The sequence below is a fragment of the Amphiprion ocellaris genome, chromosome 1 (genome assembly GCF_022539595.1).
Source record: "Amphiprion ocellaris isolate individual 3 ecotype Okinawa chromosome 1, ASM2253959v1, whole genome shotgun sequence".
Lineage (NCBI taxonomy): Eukaryota > Metazoa > Chordata > Actinopteri > Pomacentridae > Amphiprion > Amphiprion ocellaris.
This window is the reverse complement of record NC_072766.1, coordinates 34,276,224-34,295,359: the sequence shown is the minus strand read 5'-3', so window position 1 is coordinate 34,295,359 and position 19,136 is coordinate 34,276,224. Positions and strand designations below refer to the sequence as shown.

Genomic DNA, 19,136 nt, shown 5'->3' with positions numbered 1-19,136 from the left:
GGAACATGTTTTGTTCTAATCAGTTTGACACTGCCCTGCTTGCATCCTGTGCTTCTGAATCAAAAAAAGATCCAAGTAAAAACACGGAAAATCCCCGTGAGATCTGCACCTGTCTGGTGTTCCTCTGAGCGTCTGTCTGAAGACGCGGCGATGAAACATTAGCTTTAAATGTGACTCATGAAAAATGGGCCCTCTCCTTCCTCCCACAGCCACTTTCACTCGCTGTCTCCCACATATTTGAATGCTGTTTTCCTTTGCAATGCAAATTAGGTGTGCATGGCTCTGACCAGAATGTTGCTTTTAAAGTGTGTCTCAGGTCCACGCATCTTTATGCAAATACACAAAAACATACAGAACCTGGAGGTTGAGTAACGCTCTGTTTCTCCGTCCTTGATTGTCTTAGTCTCCATGCTTCTATTGCAGTGTCACTTCTCTCTTGTTGCCTCCACTGTTGGATTAAACTGTTTTCTATGTATAAAAGCATATATTTGTGGTGTTGAAAAGTGCCTCCTAATCTCCACCAGCACCATTTGTGCCATCATGCTTCTTATCTCCTCTCCATCTCTGTCATCCTGTCTTCAAAAAAAATATATCTTCTACCACTCTACCATAAATCTGTCCAATCCACTTCATACCCACCTCCCATCCATAAATACATCCTCAATCCTTCCCGTTTCCCTGTGGCACAAAACTGATTGAGGATGACTGGTTCTTTCCTGGCTGCTCCGATCCAGCACTGGCCACTCGGCAGCAGGAGTTGGAGGAGGAGTTGGCTCAATCTCGGGGACTCGGCCATCTCAGGGCCAAGAAGCTGGCAGCTCCGGCCCAGCGGAGCCTGCAGGTAGGTGGACATCACTGTGGCTGATCCGTGGTTATGCCAACATGCCTCCAGACTTTTGCGATGTGTTGTTATTTTTATAAAACCAGTTTAGGCATAAAAGAAGAGCCTAAACTGCACAACTTCACTTTAATAAAACGGCTATTTGCAACATTTCGGTTCATGAAAAAATCCAGTTCAAATCAAATCATGTAGCAAACTTGTGTCAAATTAATTTTACCTTCACCTAAACAAAACAACTTTATAAGAACTTAACAGTCAGGCGTTCCTATCGCTGGGTTTTGTGTTATCGACAAGCTCCTCAAATTGTAATTTCAACATTTCTACGCAAACATAAAATCTGTGAAACTAAAAAGTTTTTGGCAACAAAAAGCAACCAGACTTCTCTTTTAGGTTCTTATCCCTTTAAAGTGCACTCATTGAAATACTGTGAAATTCAAAATTTCAACCCTAGAGTGTTATTGGAGAACATAGCAAGACTTTGTTTACTTTTGTGACATTTTTAAAAATTTTTAACTTTCATGTTGAAATTCAAGATCAGTGAAGTTTCCATATGTGGATCGTTGCCCGTTAGCGGTTTAAAAAAAAAAAAAAAATTCCAAGAAATGTATATATCATTGCTTAGCACAACAACTCAAACGTAAAATGTGTGTTTAACTAACCACGGTTTTGACGTTTCAACCACAAATATGGAAGAAGACCGAGCCGTAAGTCCTTCTTTTTCCAACTTCGGAGAAAAGAGAAAGTTTGACACCATATTTAATGTGTGTGGAAGTTACCAAATGTGATCACTTGGCCGATGAAGGGCTAAAGATGTTTCACTGAGAGATTTCATCAGTTCTCAGCCTCTTGGATGAGATGTGAAACATCTAAAGACAAGTCCATTTACTTTTCTGCTGAAGCTCCAGCAGTTAAGGTGACCTGCATGACTGAGAATCTGCACACACTTTTTGGAAACTGTTCCACAGCCTGGTTGAAAACAACATGATAAAACCTAATGATTGAGTTCATTTATGTCTTTCTGCATAGACTTACAGTACGGCTACCAACTATTACAAGACATCGCAGATGTGTATCCAAAACAGTACTTTCAAAACTTTTAGTTCCTTCTCTTGGGGAAGGAATAAACCCTTATTCCAATAACAGCTGATATTTTCCACCTAATTACAAATGTTAAAAGTGGAAGATCAAATAGAATTTAGAATTCTGTGCAACTCTTATAAAAGAGGCACACAGAAAGTTTAATTTATTTAATCGTGACAAAACAAGATACTTATTGCTACTTCTGAGAGGGGGTATTTATTGAAGAAGTGGTTGAGTATTTTCCAGAATACATTTACTTCTTGCCTTTGTGAAAGCTGTGAAGATGGACACCTCTTTCATATCTGTGAGTTAATAATTAAACTTTATTTGGCTGCTGAGAAAATCACAGTCAAGGCCTCTTAAGCTTTGATTATCTTCACTTGTGGACAGCTACACCACAGCCACTTAGTTGTAGATATTTTATTACTTTCTAGTCCTTGGGAGTTGCCTATATTGGCAGTAGCTTGTATGTACATATTATCCACATCCACACTGCTACCTAGCATGCTCACTGTTGGTCTTTTGGGCTGCTTGCAGACATGTGCAGAGAGGTCTGAAGTTATCCTCCTGTTTTTAGATGATCTGCCTCGTTACTTGTTGAGCTGTGACATACAAGCTGCTGTTTGCAAAGTTTGCACTCTACTTTTCGTTCACCTGTTTGAACAAAATGCAGCCACACTGACGACTTGTTTGACTTGGAGTTGGTTAGTTTGCTGACTCAAGGTAAATATTAGCTAGACCTAGCAGTTAGCATTAGGTTGTGAATGCAGAGGTGCTCACAGATAGTTTCATTTTACTCTCATATGTGCAGTTGCTGTAAACTCTCCATGCAGTACATCAGCTTCATAATCCCGTATTGGAGCTATAGTAATTTGCAGATATGCTGTTTAATGCAATGAATTGAAATTCAGTCGTGGAAGGCTGTTAAGTATGAACACACTGAAAACATATCAACCAACTAATTGAGTAGCTGACCTGAACAATACACACCCAGAGCTTGAGCTAGAAGCTTGACTAGAAACAGGCAAAAAATGCTGACCTGGCTTTGTTCAAAGAGAAAGTATCTGCCTACTGGTACAGACACGTAAATGCAAGAGGCTGTGTCTTAAATGTTAAATGATTCCTCTCAAAAGGTTGCATTTCCCAGCTATGATAAAGTTTCTCCCACTTGCAGGAGGACTTCGAGTTTGATGGCCAGGCCTCATTCCAGGATCCTCGGAGCGCCTCTGAGAGCACAACCCCGATGGAGGGCGAGAACATGGGAGGTTGGTGGCCCGAGTACAGTACTCCTGATACAGGTGTGAGACCCGCTGGACAGTTTACACTGGCATGCACACAGTCATCTGCACATTACTTGGGAAACTTGAGCTTTCTTTGGGTTATTTTGTCATTTTCACCATAACACTCCAAACTTATTTTTATTGAGTGTTGGATTGTGGCTGTTGGTTGGTTTTGTCTTATTTTGGGTTCATCTAACCTGCCAATATTCTGAATGTCAGACCTGGGTTACCTATATTCTGTTATTTATGTACTATAAGGATTAGCTTGGTTTGGCTTGCTTTCATTATAACGTGGGTCAAAATGTTGCAAGCTAAATTCAAGCTCATCCCCAATTTATTTTAAAAACTCTGGGACAATTGACACAATTCTAAGAGCTATACGTTCATATTTTGCTCATCACATTCATCAGTTTACAGTGTTTCTTTTGGACATGTGCATGCTGGTTGAGCTGGCTAGTGTTTGTTGGGATTCGTCCCCTGAATGCACTGAACTCTTGTGAGATCATGTAAACGTAGGTGGCAAGATGCTCTCCATCCGTGGTAAGTTTTGTTTCATTTTTATTTTTCATTGTTTGCATGCTCTGCTCCGTTTTCTTCTTTTCCTCACATCCTGACTTGTAAAACCATAAAATACACCAGAAATTATCTTACAAAAAATGTAAATAAACACTAAAAATAGACAAAAATGGAAATTGTAATAATGGAGTGTGTTTTAAAAGGAAAACTGGTGTAGTTTTTGGTTGTTTGTGACTAAACTTTGAACCTTTTGAATTGCATTTCAAACGCTGTCCTTTAATTAGTTTATCTGCCAGTGAATACCCTTTTAATTAGTTCATGTTCATAAGAGATTTCAGACCTTACTTTGTGTGATTGCGGCCTTCTACTGATTTAACTAAGATTTTTAAGTTATTTATTGTACATTAACGCTATTGTGTTTTAAAGCCATTTGTTTAAATTTCAGATAAATAGCTGCAAATCACCAATTATCTTATTCACTAGCCTTTAATATAAAGTTTCTCAAATTACCTTTGAGCTTTTGGAAGGCTTTGAATTTTTAAACAACTGTTCAGGAATTGATTTAATGGCAAATTTAAAAGAACTGGCAGAATTAAATACAAAAACAACAGAACTGTGACCTGTCATGGTTAATTGCTCCTCTCCTTAGTGGCTTTTTTGTGACTAATGTTTATTTGTTCATGTCATGTGATATCCCCAGTACTTATTGTCTTTCCCTACGATTCCAGATGGTTTGCGTTCTGTTGTGGAGGAGCTGGAGTTGGAACGGAACCAACTGCAGGAGCAGATACTGAGTCTGGAGGAGCGCTGCCAAGACCTGGAGGATCGACTGCAGCTGCAAGCACGCATAGAAACGTTACAGGTAACACTTATGTAGAAAACTTCACACAGTATGCAATAGCTCCAGGGTTAACTCAAACCAGCATTTGTCTTCCTAAATATAGTCATACACAGATGTAACTTACCTACTGGTAGAGTAAACGATGAGTGAATTGCATGTTTCCCCCCGAAGGACTGGGATTTTGTAACAAACCCTTCTAACACAGGTGACGTTTGATGTAGATGAAGATGAGCAGCCATGTTGGGTCTCTCAGGTGTGTTGGTTCGCTCATGTATGTGTGCGCTGGAGGGCACCTCTGGCGGTGACGGCTAATGGTGTGGTGTGCTCGTTTAACCTCAAACAAAAAGCAGTGTTCTGTCGCAGACTCACTGGGTGTCCTAAGTCACTGATGATCTTTCTAACTGTTAAAAATGGTGAATATTAAAGTTAACTTTTCTCTCATTGCTGGTGAAAATACACAGCAGTGATAACTCGTCTCCTTTGATGCCGTTCTCCAGCGGGTCTGCTGTCATCCATGTCTGTGTGCGGTGCAAATGCTTTTATCAAACCATTTGAAGGTTTTAATCTTTGCATATTGATGTTTCTTTTTCTGCCAATACAGAACGAGTCAGAGAAACTGCAAAGCCAACTCGCCAGTGCCAGAAGTCAACAGAGCAGAGAGGCAGAGAAGCATCAGCTGCTGGTTAGCAGCCTGAACGAGCAGCTAAAAGGGTGAGCTACTAATTCACAGCTACTTCCTTTAGTTTTTGTGCATAAAATGGCACCAAAATTCTGCCTCAACATCTGCGACTTACAAAATCATTTAAAACAACAAAGACTGAAATCATTACATCTCACAATTACAATGTGGAATGCGCTTGAATTTTGAGACCGCCACACACTGAACAAACGATGGCAATGATTTGCATGAGAAGGCGCAAAAACCTAACATGAAGCGTGTCTGATCACTGCTTTGCTATAGCAATACCAAAATTTCTTGGCTGTCCTCAGTATTTCTTTACGCAGATCTTTGCCAGTTCTTGAAATGCCACCATCAGAACAATCTGCACAGTCAGTTTCAACCAATAAATATCAAAACCACCAATTTCTGTTTGAACAGAAAACCGGTGCATGTGAAAGGAGGCATATTTGGATTATTTTTATTACTGGTATTCAAGTTGATTTTAATGCGCCAAACCATTAGACCACCACTAAATGAAATGTTAGGTCAGATGTTGTTCAGTCACATTTTATTTTGCAAACACAGCACAGTGGCAACATATATTAGTGGAGTGATTCAAGTTTTTCGCAAAGCCCTGTTCAGGAGCTCAGTTTGAGTCAGTCCAGTTTATCTAAATTTGAGTCAGGAATGCAGTGTCCTAATAAGTAATAGATATTACTTATTAGGTTTCCCCATATTTTACTTTCATGGGTTAAGGCATGTAGAATATCTGACCTGTTTTGTAAGTGGGAAAATGTTAATTGATTATTTATAGTGATACTGTAACTCACACAACTTGTATTTATCTTCATGTCATGACTGTAAATCAGTTAAATGGGACGAAAATAGCTCTGAGAAACAAACAGGATGTAAACTGATATGGTTTTTTTTTTTTTTTTTTTTTTTACATTTATTTCAAAATGTCAGATCAGTTTGCTGTAAATGATTGTAATTTTTTCCCCTTTAGGCTGAGTGACACACAGGAGTGCCTGGAGAGCTCCCTCATTGAGAAGGAGAACACGTTGGCCAAGACATCAGAGAAACTCGAACTCATCAGCAGCCTTCGAGAGTCACTGAGCGAAAAAGAGACTCAGTACAAAGAGCTTTCTGAGAAGCTCCTTCAAACTGAGCACAATGTAAGAGCTGTGGCTCCTTTTTTATTTTTGAAAAGATTTTTTAAGTATGCAATAATGCAATAGTGGGTCATTTTCTTGTTTGTTTTTCTTCCTTCCAGCTCGAGAACACTTCCAAAAAGTGCTGCAGCTCGGAGAAACAGTGCTCTGAGTTGAAAACAGAAGTCGCCGACCTCACACAGAAGCTGAGTGTGCTGAAGGAGAAGGTGGGCTTTCACAGAATTAAACTAGATCGGGTGGAACAGTTTGCAAAATTCACAATTTTTAGTAAAACAGACATTGCCAATTTCAACATCGTTTTCATTCATTTGGCCAAAACATGTAACCACTGTTGAACATATGGAACATAAGCACTTCTTTATAATCAAATCTAGATCTAGGCTTTCAAAGCTACATTTAGCACGGTGAAATAACCTGAGTGGTGTGCAGAGTCATGGGAAAAATGCAGAGTTCATCAAGGTTTAAAAAATATTAATAGCAAAATATCTATAGCATGACGAGCCCCATTTTTTCCAATTTTGGTAGCACTTCCAGGCTCGAAAAATATGTTTTACTTTATTTTTAAAAACAAATAATTAAAGAAAGTCAACTTTACTTTTTGTCATTTTAAGACATGTCATTTTCACAGTGCTGTTTGTTTGTGATACTGTTTAGAAGACATCTTTGAGCTGTCTCTACTTCTAGCCATGGTAGTGGTGTTTCAGTAGCGGTGTGGACCACAATGAGTAAAAGTTAAAAAAAATCTAATTGAAGCAGAAACTGCTTGGGGTTCATGGAATTAAACAGAATAGTGGGATGATAAAAGCAACTAAGAGCTACATGTTGTACAAATGGCATAACTATAAGTTACTTAACATTTTATTTTGAGAAACTATCATTAAAACACAGATGAAAGCCTCGAAACAGTCTTGCAGATAACAGCGTTCTTCCTGAAGAAGTATATCGGTGATAATTTCATCCAGATTTGAGCAGTTTTCTGTCAAACAGAGAAAAAAAAAAAGCCCAGAAACTGCTTGAGTTTCAGAGAGTAAACATCTGTCTTTACAATTTCAGTCATTTTTGGTAATGCATTCATCAATGTAGTTTTTTTTTTTTTTGAAAAATAGACAGTAGATAATACTCTGACTTTCTCATGTTGAGAACTGGATGTTTAATTGTGTTTTTTTATCTCATAATTTTCAGACACAAAAACAAGAAGTCACAATCGAAACGTTGCAAACTGAGCTGGATCAGACAAACGAGGAGCTGGACAAACTAAACAGTGCCCACTTGGAAGAACGAGCTCAGCTCATTCATGACCTTCAGAGCTGTGAGCGGGAAATTGATAGTCTTAAAGACGTTCTGACGGAAAAGGACAAGGAGATATCAGCCCTGGCTGGGAACATGGCTGAGTATGCAGAACAGGTCACCATGCTAAAGCAGGAGATCAAAGTCAAAGAAGAGAGTCTGGTCCAGGTAGAAAACGCTCTGAGTAAAGCAGAGCGGGAGGCCATGATTATCAGAGACTCACAGAATTCAGACCAGCAGGCCCTGAACTCTAAGATCACAGAGCTGGTCGGGAAGCTAAAGGACACTGAGATGGAGTTAGTGAAGGCCACAGAAGAAAGAGAGTCTAAAGGGACTGAGGTGGAACATCTGATAAAGCAGGCTGAGGAGGATAAGAGAACTGTTCAGGAGCTGCGAGGGGAGATTCAGAAACAGACTGTGAGCCATCGCAATCATCTTTCTGAATGTGAAACACACATCACTTCACTGAAGGAACAGCTGACGTTATCTGCACAAAAGCTCCAGGAGTCGGAGGCACTGGTTTCACAGCTCAAGGATAAAAATACCAGCAACGAGAAACTGCAGCAAGAGCTTCATTATAAAGAAGCAACTTATGAAAAAGAGCTGAAATCCTTCAAGGAGGAACAAAACAAGCTTTTAGCACAAGTGGAGAAGTCTGATAGTGAAGTTCAGATACTGTCTAAACAATTAGAGGAGCAAGTGGAGAGTGAGGAGCACGTCAAAAAGACAATGCAGGAGAAACTGGAAACCATAGCGTCACTGGAAAATACGCTAAAGGACGAGAGGCAGAAATTCAACATAGAACTGCAAGACCGGGATGCAGAAAACAAGAAATTGGGCAACGAACTGCAAAGCAAATCTGAAAATATCTCCAAACTCAAGAACCTCTTAAAAAACACGAAGGCTGAGAAACAGCAGCTGCAAGAAAAACTTAAAGGGCTGAACGAGGAGTTTGACCTGCAGAAGCAGAATGTAACTGAGCTTAATGAAAAAGTTTCATCTGCTCTTGAACTCAACAACAGTCTGGAGAATCAAGTGCATTGCCTTACAAAAGAGAAGGAGGGACTGGAAGTGGAAATAACTGAGCGTGTGAAAAACATTTCAGAGGTTACAGCAGAGATGGAGTCGCTGCGAGAAAGAATATCTACGTTGGAGACGCAGCATTCAGAAAATAACAAAATCATTCAAGGACTACAAAAAGATAAAGACGACCTGACTGCACGAACTGCTGAGTTAAATCGCGTTCTTGAGCAAAGCACACACTCCAACTCGGAGGTCTTGCTGGCAAAAACAAATGAATGTAGCAATCTTAATCAGCTGCTCAGGGAGAGGGAGGAAAAAGTGACGCAGCTGCAGGAACAAGTGCAGGGTTTGACTTCTAAGGTAGAGCAGCTGCAGCGTGATGTGGTAGAAAAAGAGCATACCGCCACTGATCTTCAGACGCAAAACGAAGCCCAACAAAATCAGCAAAAACAACTTCAGGAAACACTGGATCTGCTTCGGGAACAAGAACGCAGTCTGAAGTCCGGGTTATTGGAAAATGATGCAAAGCTGAAACAGAAACAGGAGGAGAATCACAGTTTGCAGAATGAACTTAAAAAGCTACAAGCTGAGGCTGGATCGCTCAATGAGGACCACTCACAACTCAGGCAGCAGCTTGTAGAGAAAGAAGAAATGCTGAAAAATACAACACAGCAGTGTCAAAAACGCAAAGATGAGCTGAATGATGCAAACAAGACTGTAAAGTCTCTGAGTGACCAAATTAGTATCATGGAAGAAAACTCCAGAAAGCTTGAGAGTGAAGCCGAGTGGCGGCAAACAGAGCTGGCTAGCTTAAACAGCCACGTCCAGGCTCTCGCTGAGGAAAACCGCCAACTTCATGCTGCCTGTGAGTCCAGAGAAAAGGAGCTTTCTCAGCAAACACAGGCTGTATCTGAGCTCGAAGGGCAGCTGAAAGCAATTCACGAACAGAACTCTAGTTTTAGCGTGAAGATTAGCAGCCTGGTGGAAGATAATCAAAGACTACAGGAGGAGTTAGCAACAAGCATTAAATCAGTTTCTGAACTAACCGCTGAGAGAAATCTGCTGCACGATAAAAATTCAGGCTTTGAAATTCAAATCTCAGAAAGTCAGAAGATAATCAACGGCCTGTTGAAGGAAAAAGAGGATCTAACTGTTGCAGCCGACGAGTTAAATAAGTCCAGCTCTGCAGGTCTGTTAGAGAAAACGAGCGAATGTGCTGATTTGTCAAAAACGCTACAAGAGAGAGACGAACAACTTCACAATTTACAAGAGCAAGTTGAAAGCTTCAAAATGCAATTTAGTCATCTTAGCACGTCCTTGAGTGACAAAGAGCGAACTCTGTCAGAGCAGAGTTCACAGCTGTTGCAGCTTCAGGATACAATATCGATGCTACAGGAGCAGGGATCTGTTCTGAAATCAGGGCTAATGGAGAAAGACACCATGTTCCAGCAGAAAGCAGAGGAGTGTAGTGTTTATCAGAATGAAGTCACGCTACAGAAAGACCTCATATCACAGATGCAGGGTGAGGTAGAGTCACTCCGACTAGAGTGCTCCGAGGCAAAACGGCAGATAGAGAAAAAAGAGCAGGCATTAAAAGAAGTAACAAGTGACTTTCAGAGCCACAAAGATGAGCTGAATAAACGAAATGAGTCAGTGATTTCACTCAGCAGCCAACTCGGGGCCATGAATGAGACTGCTGCAGAAATGGAGGCTGAAATTGCCAACCTAAAAGCTTCTGTGCAGAAACTCACTGCAGAAAATCAGCAGCTGGTACAGGAGGACGACCAGAGGAAGGCTGAAATAGTCGATTTTAAAGACAGCATTCAAGCGCTGAATGAGCAGAATACAAAGCTGAAATCTGAGCTGCAAAAAATGGCAACAGAGCTGTCTAAAGCACAGGAAGAGGTGTGTGACAGGGAAAACCAACTCAAAGTGGCATTTTCAGAAAAGGAGACTCTTAACTCAGACATGCAAGGAAAAGAAAATACCATTAAACAGCAGGAGAGTTTGATCCAGCAGCTCAACAATACGATTGCAGATCAGGGGGAGCAGTTGAAGCAAAAAGCAGACGACAATGTGAGTTTACAAAAACAAGTTGTAGAGCTTGAAGATTCTGTGTCTAAACTCAGAGGTCAGGTTGAGAGTCTTACTTCAGAGTCGTCCACGCTGAAAAATACATTGGAGAAAAGCGAGAAGTCGAGTCTTGAATATCAAAGTCATTCTTCTGCCGCTGTTGAAAAGTTAAATTCACATCTACAAGCCAAAGAGGCAGAATGTGAGAGCATGAAAGAACAGATTTCACACCTTGAAGAATCCGTCGCAAAGCTCAACAACAGCCTCCAAGTGCAGATTTCTGAAGTGGAAAATCTCAAAAAGGCCTTGGAAGAAAAAGAAGCTGCGCTTTTGGAGCAGTCGAAGTCTCTTCAGGACGTTCAGAGAAGAGCAGACGAGGCTTCGCTCTTCAAAAGTCAGTTCATGGAAAGCACAGAGCTCGTGTCGCAACTGCTGAATCAAATACAGTCACTGTCCTCTGGGTCTGAAAACCTCAAAAAGTCTGCAGGAGAAACGCAAAGTGCCTTCAACAACCTGCAAGAGAAATTCGCCTCCAACTTAGAGGAGCTTCAAGATGTGAGAAAGCAGCTCTCCCAGAGGACGGATGAGGTGTCCAGTCTTCGGGCGTCATTGGAGGTTTCAAATAGCGAACGTGAGACAGCAAAGACCACCATAGAAACACTGAGAAATGAGTTATCTGTGATCCATGACAGACTGGAGAAAACCGAAGTCTTGAACTCCAGTCTGTCAAAGGAAAAGGACGAGGCCTTCGCTTCCCATCAAGCTAGCGTGTCGCTGCTGACCGTTGAAATAGAAAGACTCAAATCTCAACACCTCCAGGTGGTCGCACAAATGAACGCACTGACGGAAAACCTCGAGCAGAGAGAAATGGCCCTCCATGCAATAAATAGTCAGTACACAGCTCAGGCCAAGCACGCTTCGCAGCTGGTTTCAGACATGCAGAAACTAGAAGAGCAGAACAAGAGGCTAAATGAGGAGATTAGTTTGACAAAGGAAGAGCACCAGAAGCTTCTATCTGCTGTCAGTAGTGAAAAGACACATTTGCAAGAAGAAGTTAGGAAGCTTCTTGCAGAAAAGGAGGAGCTTCATCTGAGGTGGGCGTCGCAGGGGGAGCTGCAGGTTCAGATGGAGCAGCAGTCCAGCAGCATGAAGGAAATAATGGAGAAAATGGCGTCCGACAAGCAGAGCCTTCAATCAAAGGTTAGTGCCAAAGATGAAGAACTTTCTCAGTTAAAAGAAAGCGTTCAAAAGATAGAGCAAATTCTGCAGGATTCTGAGAGAGAGTGGCTGTTGGTTCTGGATAGGGAAAAGCAGGATAAGAGTCTCCTTGCAGAACAGTTGAGAAGTGTTGAGTACGAAATGGAATCTAAAGATGTTAAAGTTAATGCTTTGAAACAGGACTTGGACAGTTTGCAGGAGAAATTAGCCGAGGCTTCCTCCGCAATTAGGCAGGGCTCTGATCAGCTGAGCACTAAAGAGTTGGAGGCGTCGGCGTCCAGAATTCAACTGGAGACAATGTTGGCTTCTATCCAGGAAAAGGATAATGAGAACCATAATTTGCAGGAAACTCTGAAAGGTGTGGAAGATGAGTTACAGAAACTTTTAGCTGGCAAAGATTCCTCTGTTGTGCAGCTATCCGCTTTTGAGAGATCTGCTGCTTTAAATGGAGAAAAATCCTCCTTGCAGGAAAAGATAAAACAGTTACAAGAAAGGCACCAGTCTGAGGTGGATGCTTTGAAAAACAACTTGCAAAAAACACAGAATGTACTTAATGAAGGAGAGCGCAGTAATGATGAGAAGGTTCAACAAATTTCTCTTTTGCAAGAGACAGTTGAGCATTTACAGACTCAACTCAATGCCGAATTGGAGAAAATGAAAGAAGCTGCTGCCAAACAATCTTCTTTGCATTTTGAATTGCAAGCAAAAGATGAGCAGATCAGCTGTATGAGCCTTCAGATAAGTCAGCAGAAGGAGTTACTTGCTGGACTCAGTCAGCAGTTAAAAGAGAAAGATGCATCCATCGCTCAAGTCATAGAGTCTGCCTCCAATGAGAGAATGAAACTTGGTGAGGAAAACGGTTTTCTATTAGCAGAATTAGAGAGCTTGAAAACCTCAGTGAGGAGGCTTGAGGAAGATATTTCAGGCTGTCAAAGTGAAATCGAGACCAAGAATTCAGAGAAGCTGAAGCTGATTAAAGAAAAGGATGATCTAAAGAGTGAGCTCGCCAAGGTTTCTAAAGAAAAAGATGCCATGAAGAAGAAGCTCCAAGCTGCTCTGGTTGTGAGAAAAGATCTGCTGAAGAGAATCGAAGAATATGAAAACCAAAAAGAAGAGAATATAAACAACAGAAGTGAGATTTCGCTTTTGGAGGATAAGTTAAATGAAGTAACAAATCATGCTCAAGCCACAGAAAAAATGTTTGAAGAAAATGTTTCTCTTCTTGAAAAGAAAATTCTAGAGAAAAACAGAGAGATTCTTGAACACAAAACAGAAAAAGAAAGACTCCTGGAGAAATTACAGTCAGATAAACTAAGATTGGAAGCCACACTAAACGAGAAAGAAGCACATTTGTCTGAAACATTGCAAACACTTGGTGAGAAAGACTCTCTCATTGAGCAGCTGCAGTCCAGTGCTGCTGGGAATGAAGAAGCTTTTGAGCGAGAACGAAACAGCTTGATTAAGAAATTAGAAGAGCTTCAAAATGAAATGAAGACGTGTAAAGATGAGTTAAAAGACAAATCCTCTTCCGGTGCCAGCGCTGTCGATTTGGAAAACGAACTTGCACAGATGAAACTTGAAAAAGCGACGCTGCAGAAAAAGGCTCAGGCTGCTTTGTTGGCACGCAAAGAAACGATGAAGAAAGCTCAAGAAAATGAGAAGAAATTAGGCCAAGAACTGGCCGAGCTGAAAGACGACTACAAGGCTCTTCTGGAACAACACTGCCAGCAGACGAACGAGCTCAACGCCATCCAGTTGAACTTCAATGAGAAGATCAAGGAGCTGGAAGACCTTCATAAAACCTCTTTGTCTTATCTGGATGAACTGGACACTTTGAGGCAGCTCGTTGAAGAGAGGGATAAGACTCTACAAGGTCTGAAGATGTCTTTGGCTGAGAAGGAGAGCCAGTGTCATGCTCTGTGCAGCTTGCAAACGGAGCTGGAAGCTGTGAAATCCAGATTTGAGAGCGTTTCTCTTGACATGACAACTAAAGATGAGGCTCTTGCAGACATGGGGCAAAGAGCAGAAGCTTTGAAATCCAAGCTACAAATGATGGAAAACGACTTGGAGAAAGCTCAGGCTGAAGTAAAGGAGAAAAAAGAAATTGAGAGATGTCAGGAACAGGCCCAACAGGAGAATCAAGAATTATTGAATAAAATCTTCGCTTTGGAAACCCAGATAAACATCTCTGAGGAACATAAGCAAGCCAATGAAGAAACGTATAAGATCCTAATGAAAGAAAAGGAAACTCTTCTGGAGCACAATAATCATATAAAAATGGAACTTGAGGCAGCAGCTGCTTTAGTTTTGCAGAAATCTTCCGAGGTTTCAACCATCCAAAAGACATTAGCAGAAGCACAGCAGCAGCTCAGTGAGGACAAAGGTATTCTGACTCAGGAGCTTGAAAATGCCCAGCTGCACTTCACCGAAACACAAAGGAGTTTGGATTCTTTGAAGCAGGAAAAGGAAAGCGCCTTCAAACTGATCAATGAACTGAGAGACGAGGTAACGACGCTGAGCAAGCAGCTGAAGGAGAAAGTAAACGAGCAACTGCACGAGAAGAAACCTGAGATAATCCTCAAGCAGGAGGAAGGCGTCTGTTTTTCTTGCAAATGTGCCGAAAACTTTGAAGCGAAAATGAAGGAGAGAGACGAAGCCTTGCTGGTTTCTCAGGCTCAAGTTTCAGAAAAGGAAGAGCTAATTGCTGCACTTGAACTGCAATTACAGCAGCAAAGTAAAATGCATGAAATTGCTGTTGAGAAGATGAAAACAGACGCTAATGAGCTTCAGAAATCTCGAGACGATGTCACCCGAGTGAATGATCAGGATCACCAGAGCAAAATCGCCCTTCTGACTAGGAAACTTCAAGCAGCTTTAGTTTCTAGGAAAGAACTCCTGAAGGAAAACGCTGCACTCAAAGATGAAGCAGAAACGCAGTCAGCAAGATGTGAAGCGAAAGAAGCTGAGTATTTTGCTCTGGAATCATCAGTGTTGAAATTGAAACAACAGAATACGGATCTGGAAAGCTCCGTGTCATCTGTCACCAAAGACAAAGACAAACTCAGCACTGAGGTCGATCGTGTCCTTAATGATAATCGCAGTCTGTCTGCAGCCTGTGAAAGTTTGAAACTCACCATAGAAAACATCACTCAGCAGAAACAAGCATTTTCCTGCCAGCTCGAATCACTTAAAGACTCTCAAACGGACGAGCTGTCCAAGTGGAAGTCCAAGCACGCAGAGCTGAAACAAGAATACGAGTCTCTCTTACAAGCTTATGAAAACGTCAGCAGTGAAATGGACAAGATGAGGCAGCTTTTGGAGGGAGCTAAAAGAGAGAGGCAGGAGGCGATTCGGAAAACACACAAACACGAGGCTGAGATGGAGAATCTGGAGAAACAAGTCCGAGAGATGGAGGAAGAAAATGACAGAATTAAAGAGAGGATGCAGAAATATTCCAAAGAGAAACGCCGGAAGATTGAGGAGCTCGAGGAGGAGAATCAGAAGATTAAACAAGAGCTAACTGAGCTAGATGGAAACCACAAAAAGGCAATGTGTGAGCTCGGTGACAAAAAACAGCGACTAGAGACTGAGATTTGCCAACTGAACGAGTCCTTAGAGGATCTCGGAGTGAAACTTACTGAGACGCAGGCTGAAAATAGCCAACTGGCAGCAAAGCTTGAAGAGGCTAGCAGTTCACTGGAAAAGAGGAGCTTGGAATCAAATACATACACAAACAACATGCAGCTTAAACTTGATGAAGCACTCAGGTTGAATAATTCCCTCTCTGCCCAGATCGAGGCCCAGAAAACAGAGCTTGGTGCTCAGTTGGAAATCAACAAGTTGTTACAAAAGGAGAAGCAAAGTCTCTCTGAAAGAACTGAGAAGATACAGAATGATCATGAATTACAGTTGGGAAAAAAAGATGACACCATTAAAGAGCTCAAAGACATTATTAACAGGAACAGCCAGGACACTATCAGCCTGAATGAGAAGGTGAGAATCTTGGAGGATGACAAATCTCTTCTGCAAGAGGAGCTCGAAAATGCTCAAGAGATCTCAGACAAAGTGAAAAATGAAAATGAATATTTGGAGACTGTGATCCTCAAGAACTCTGAAAGAATCGATGAACTGACTGAGTCTATCAACAGTTTGCAAACCCAAAACACTCAGCTGTCCTCTCAGCTCACTGCTAGCAAGGAGATGAGTGATCGAGTTCGCCAAGAAAAAGAACAGGAGCAGCTCAAGTTGGTGAGAGAGTTGGAGGATAAACTGAAGACCGTTCAGAGAGGCAACGAAGGCTCCAAGAATGTGAGGAAAGAGCTGCAGGAGCTGCTCAAGGAAAAGCACCAGGAGATAAATCAGCTGCAGCAAAACTGCATCAGATACCAGGAACTGATTTTAGACTTGGAGAGCTCTTTGAAGAGCTCGCAGTCAGCCTGCGTGCACTTGGAAGTAAATCTGAAGAAAACCACTGAGAAAACATCAGTTTTGGAGGAGAGGAGTAAACAAATTGAAGCTGAGCTCATTACGCAGAAGAGTCTCCTCCAGGAAGCTGAAGAAAAGATCCGAAGTGTTCTGTCTGAAAGAGATCAGCTGGCTCTTCAAATATCACAGCAAAATAAACAGACCATGGAGAAAACAGTACAACATGTGGAGGAAACACAAAGAAACTCCTACATGGAGAGTCAGTTTGTGTTGCAACAACAGATCGATGACCTCAAGGACCTAAAAGATCAAGAAACGCAACGAGTTGATGAACTAAGGCAGCAGCTGGACTCTCAGGATCTGCAGATAAATACTCTGAAGAGAGCAGCCGAGACTAATGAAGCAAAGCTGTCTGCTCTGTGTTCGACTCCACAAGGGGCTGATGTCAACAGACTGTGGAACGATTTGTACCAAAAGACCTTAAATGAGAAGGATAACCAGCTCCTAGAACAAGGCTTCATGATTAAAAGATTCCTGGAAGATATGAGAGTGAAAGATAAAGAGGTGAATGAACTACGGGTGACCAAATCGAGGCTGGAACGAACGCTGAATGAATACTCTGTCGCTGCTGCTGCTCAGCAAAGACAGCTGTTTGTTATGAGCGCAAGCAACGCTGAGCTCAGCGAGACTGCAGAGCTCATGACCGTTCAGGTGAAAGAACTCAGCGCTCAGGTGGAGAAAATAGAACAAGATAAAAACACACTGAACCGACAGCTCGCCGACAAAGAAGACACGATTTCCCAAATGCAGCTTCATCTCCAGCAAATGGAGAAGATCAACGCTGACACGGACGCTCAGCTTCTTCTTCTGCAGTCTCAGAACGACAAAACTCAGGCCGACTTTGAGAAGCAGGAAGGAATTTCTCTGCAGCTCAAAACTCTCCTGCAGAGCAAAGACGCTGAGATCTCCTCTCTGCTGTCCTGCAAGGACGGACAGATGTCGGGATATCTGGAACAGCTCCAGGCCAACTACCGCTCACAGGTGTCAGTTTACGAGGACCGGCTAACATCTTTACGCTACCAAAGGGAAACGGCCGACAAAGAGCTGAGAGGGCTCGAGGCCAAAGTTAAAAGTCTGCAAATTAAAGCCAACAGATCCGTCCAGGAAAAAGAGCAGATGGCAGCTAAGATGGAGTCATTTAAGAACTCGATGGTGTCTTTACAGAGCGAACGGGAGCGATTGATTTCAGAATACAGAATACTGGAAGCAAAGAGCCAGTTGGGGTTAAAGGGAAAAGAGGGCTCCGCTGATGGGGAAGGGGGTGCAGCCAGAGGCCTTAAACATGAAATAAGGAAGCTGTTACATCAGATGGATGATCTCAACTCGGAGAACGCCATGCTCAGGGCTCAGCTGGTTCGCTACAGAGAGGATTTAAATCAGGTTTTATCCCTCAAGGACAACCAGCTGAAAGTGCTGCTGAAGAAGCAGCAGGATGTCATTAAAAACCTGGAAACCCAAAAGGCTGCAGCTGAGAAGCAGCACAGAGAGGCTCGGCTGGAGCTGCAAAAGGAAGAAGAAGGCAGCAGCACATTAAAGTCAGAGAACTCTAAACTTAAAACTCAGGTGTCGCAACTGAAAGCTGAAATTTCGACTCATAAGAAGGAAAGGGCTTCAACAAATGAGGGCAAAGTGATCACAGACTTGCAGGAAGCCGTGGCAGCCAAAGCAGCCGAATGTAACGACCTCCAGCAGAAGCTTGTTTCTCTGAAAATGTTGTCCGATGAGCTGAAGGACAAAATGCAGCAGCTGGAAAATGAAACTGACAAAAAGCTAGCGGAGGCCGAGGACAAATACAACGGCGAGCTGGACGCAGTCGAACGCGAGGTGCAGCTGATGAGGAATGAGCGAGAGACGGCGGATCAGAGGGTGGCTGGGCTCGCAAAGGAAATACTGGAGATGGAGCAACAGTTATCAGAGGCTAAATCACAAAACAAAGACATGAAGGCTCAGAATGAATCCTTGTGCAAAGCCATGGCGGCTCTGCAGAACGACCGAGACCAGCTCATCGAGGACTTCAAGGTCCTCAGGAACAGATACGATGAAGAGCTCCGAGAGACTCAGGCAGCCTTGAACAAGATGGAGCGAAGTCTGCAGGACGCCACCTCGGACTTGGCCATGTTGGTCAAAGAGAGGGACATCCTGGTTCATAAACTGAAAGCTGTGGAGAGCAAAGACGTCAACATGGAGCTGAACAAGCTGCTGGACGAGCTGTCAAAGGCCTTGTCAGAAAAGGAGAAAGAACTGAAACAGGTCAGTCTGGAGAATGCCACGTACAGCAGGCAGCTGTCAGCGTTCTCCAGATCCATGGCCAGCCTGCAAAACGATCGCGACAGGCTGATGGATGAGCTGGTCGGAGCCAAAAGAGTGTTTGAGTCCAGGCAGGGGTCGAGCCCGGAGGCTGCCGATGGCCCGAATGTGGAAAACTCAAAAGGAAGTGGCGTCCGGAATGAGAAGGACGGGCCGGTAAGTCAAGTCATCAGCTGTGGTTTGAGTTTGGCTGTTGCTTGCACTCATTTCTCTGCTGTGGTTCTTGTTGCAAACAGCATGCAGGGTCAACGTAGATGGTTTTCATTTTGGTTTTGCGTACCATGGCTTCGACTTGCATGGTATTTTTCTGTTGTTGGGCTGCTCTGGTGTCTGTGAAATTCTCTCATCACTC

The 19,136-nt window shown here is 42.5% G+C and overlaps 1 protein-coding gene across 6 annotated transcripts in view; it reads left to right on the top strand.

Annotated features, from left to right (window-relative positions):
* Positions 1-19,136, top strand: part of si:ch211-220f16.2 (golgin subfamily B member 1) — a 50,799-nt gene that overhangs the window by 25,063 nt on the left and 6,600 nt on the right. For 2 of the 6 annotated variants that reach the window (XM_055012513.1, XM_055012510.1), the window contains exons 15-22: positions 735-841; positions 3,096-3,219; positions 4,446-4,579; positions 4,764-4,811; positions 5,160-5,269; positions 6,226-6,394; positions 6,493-6,597; positions 7,574-18,940. In XM_055012513.1, the coding sequence (XP_054868488.1) occupies positions 735-841; positions 3,096-3,219; positions 4,446-4,579; positions 4,764-4,811; positions 5,160-5,269; positions 6,226-6,394; positions 6,493-6,597; positions 7,574-18,940 (12,164 nt within the window). Of the gene's footprint in view, positions 1-690; positions 842-3,095; positions 3,220-4,445; positions 4,580-4,763; positions 4,812-5,159; positions 5,270-6,225; positions 6,395-6,492; positions 6,598-7,573; positions 18,941-19,136 lie in introns of all 6 variants that reach the window. The other 4 variants (XM_055012500.1, XM_055012497.1, XM_055012509.1 and 1 more) reach the window with 3 other exon arrangements.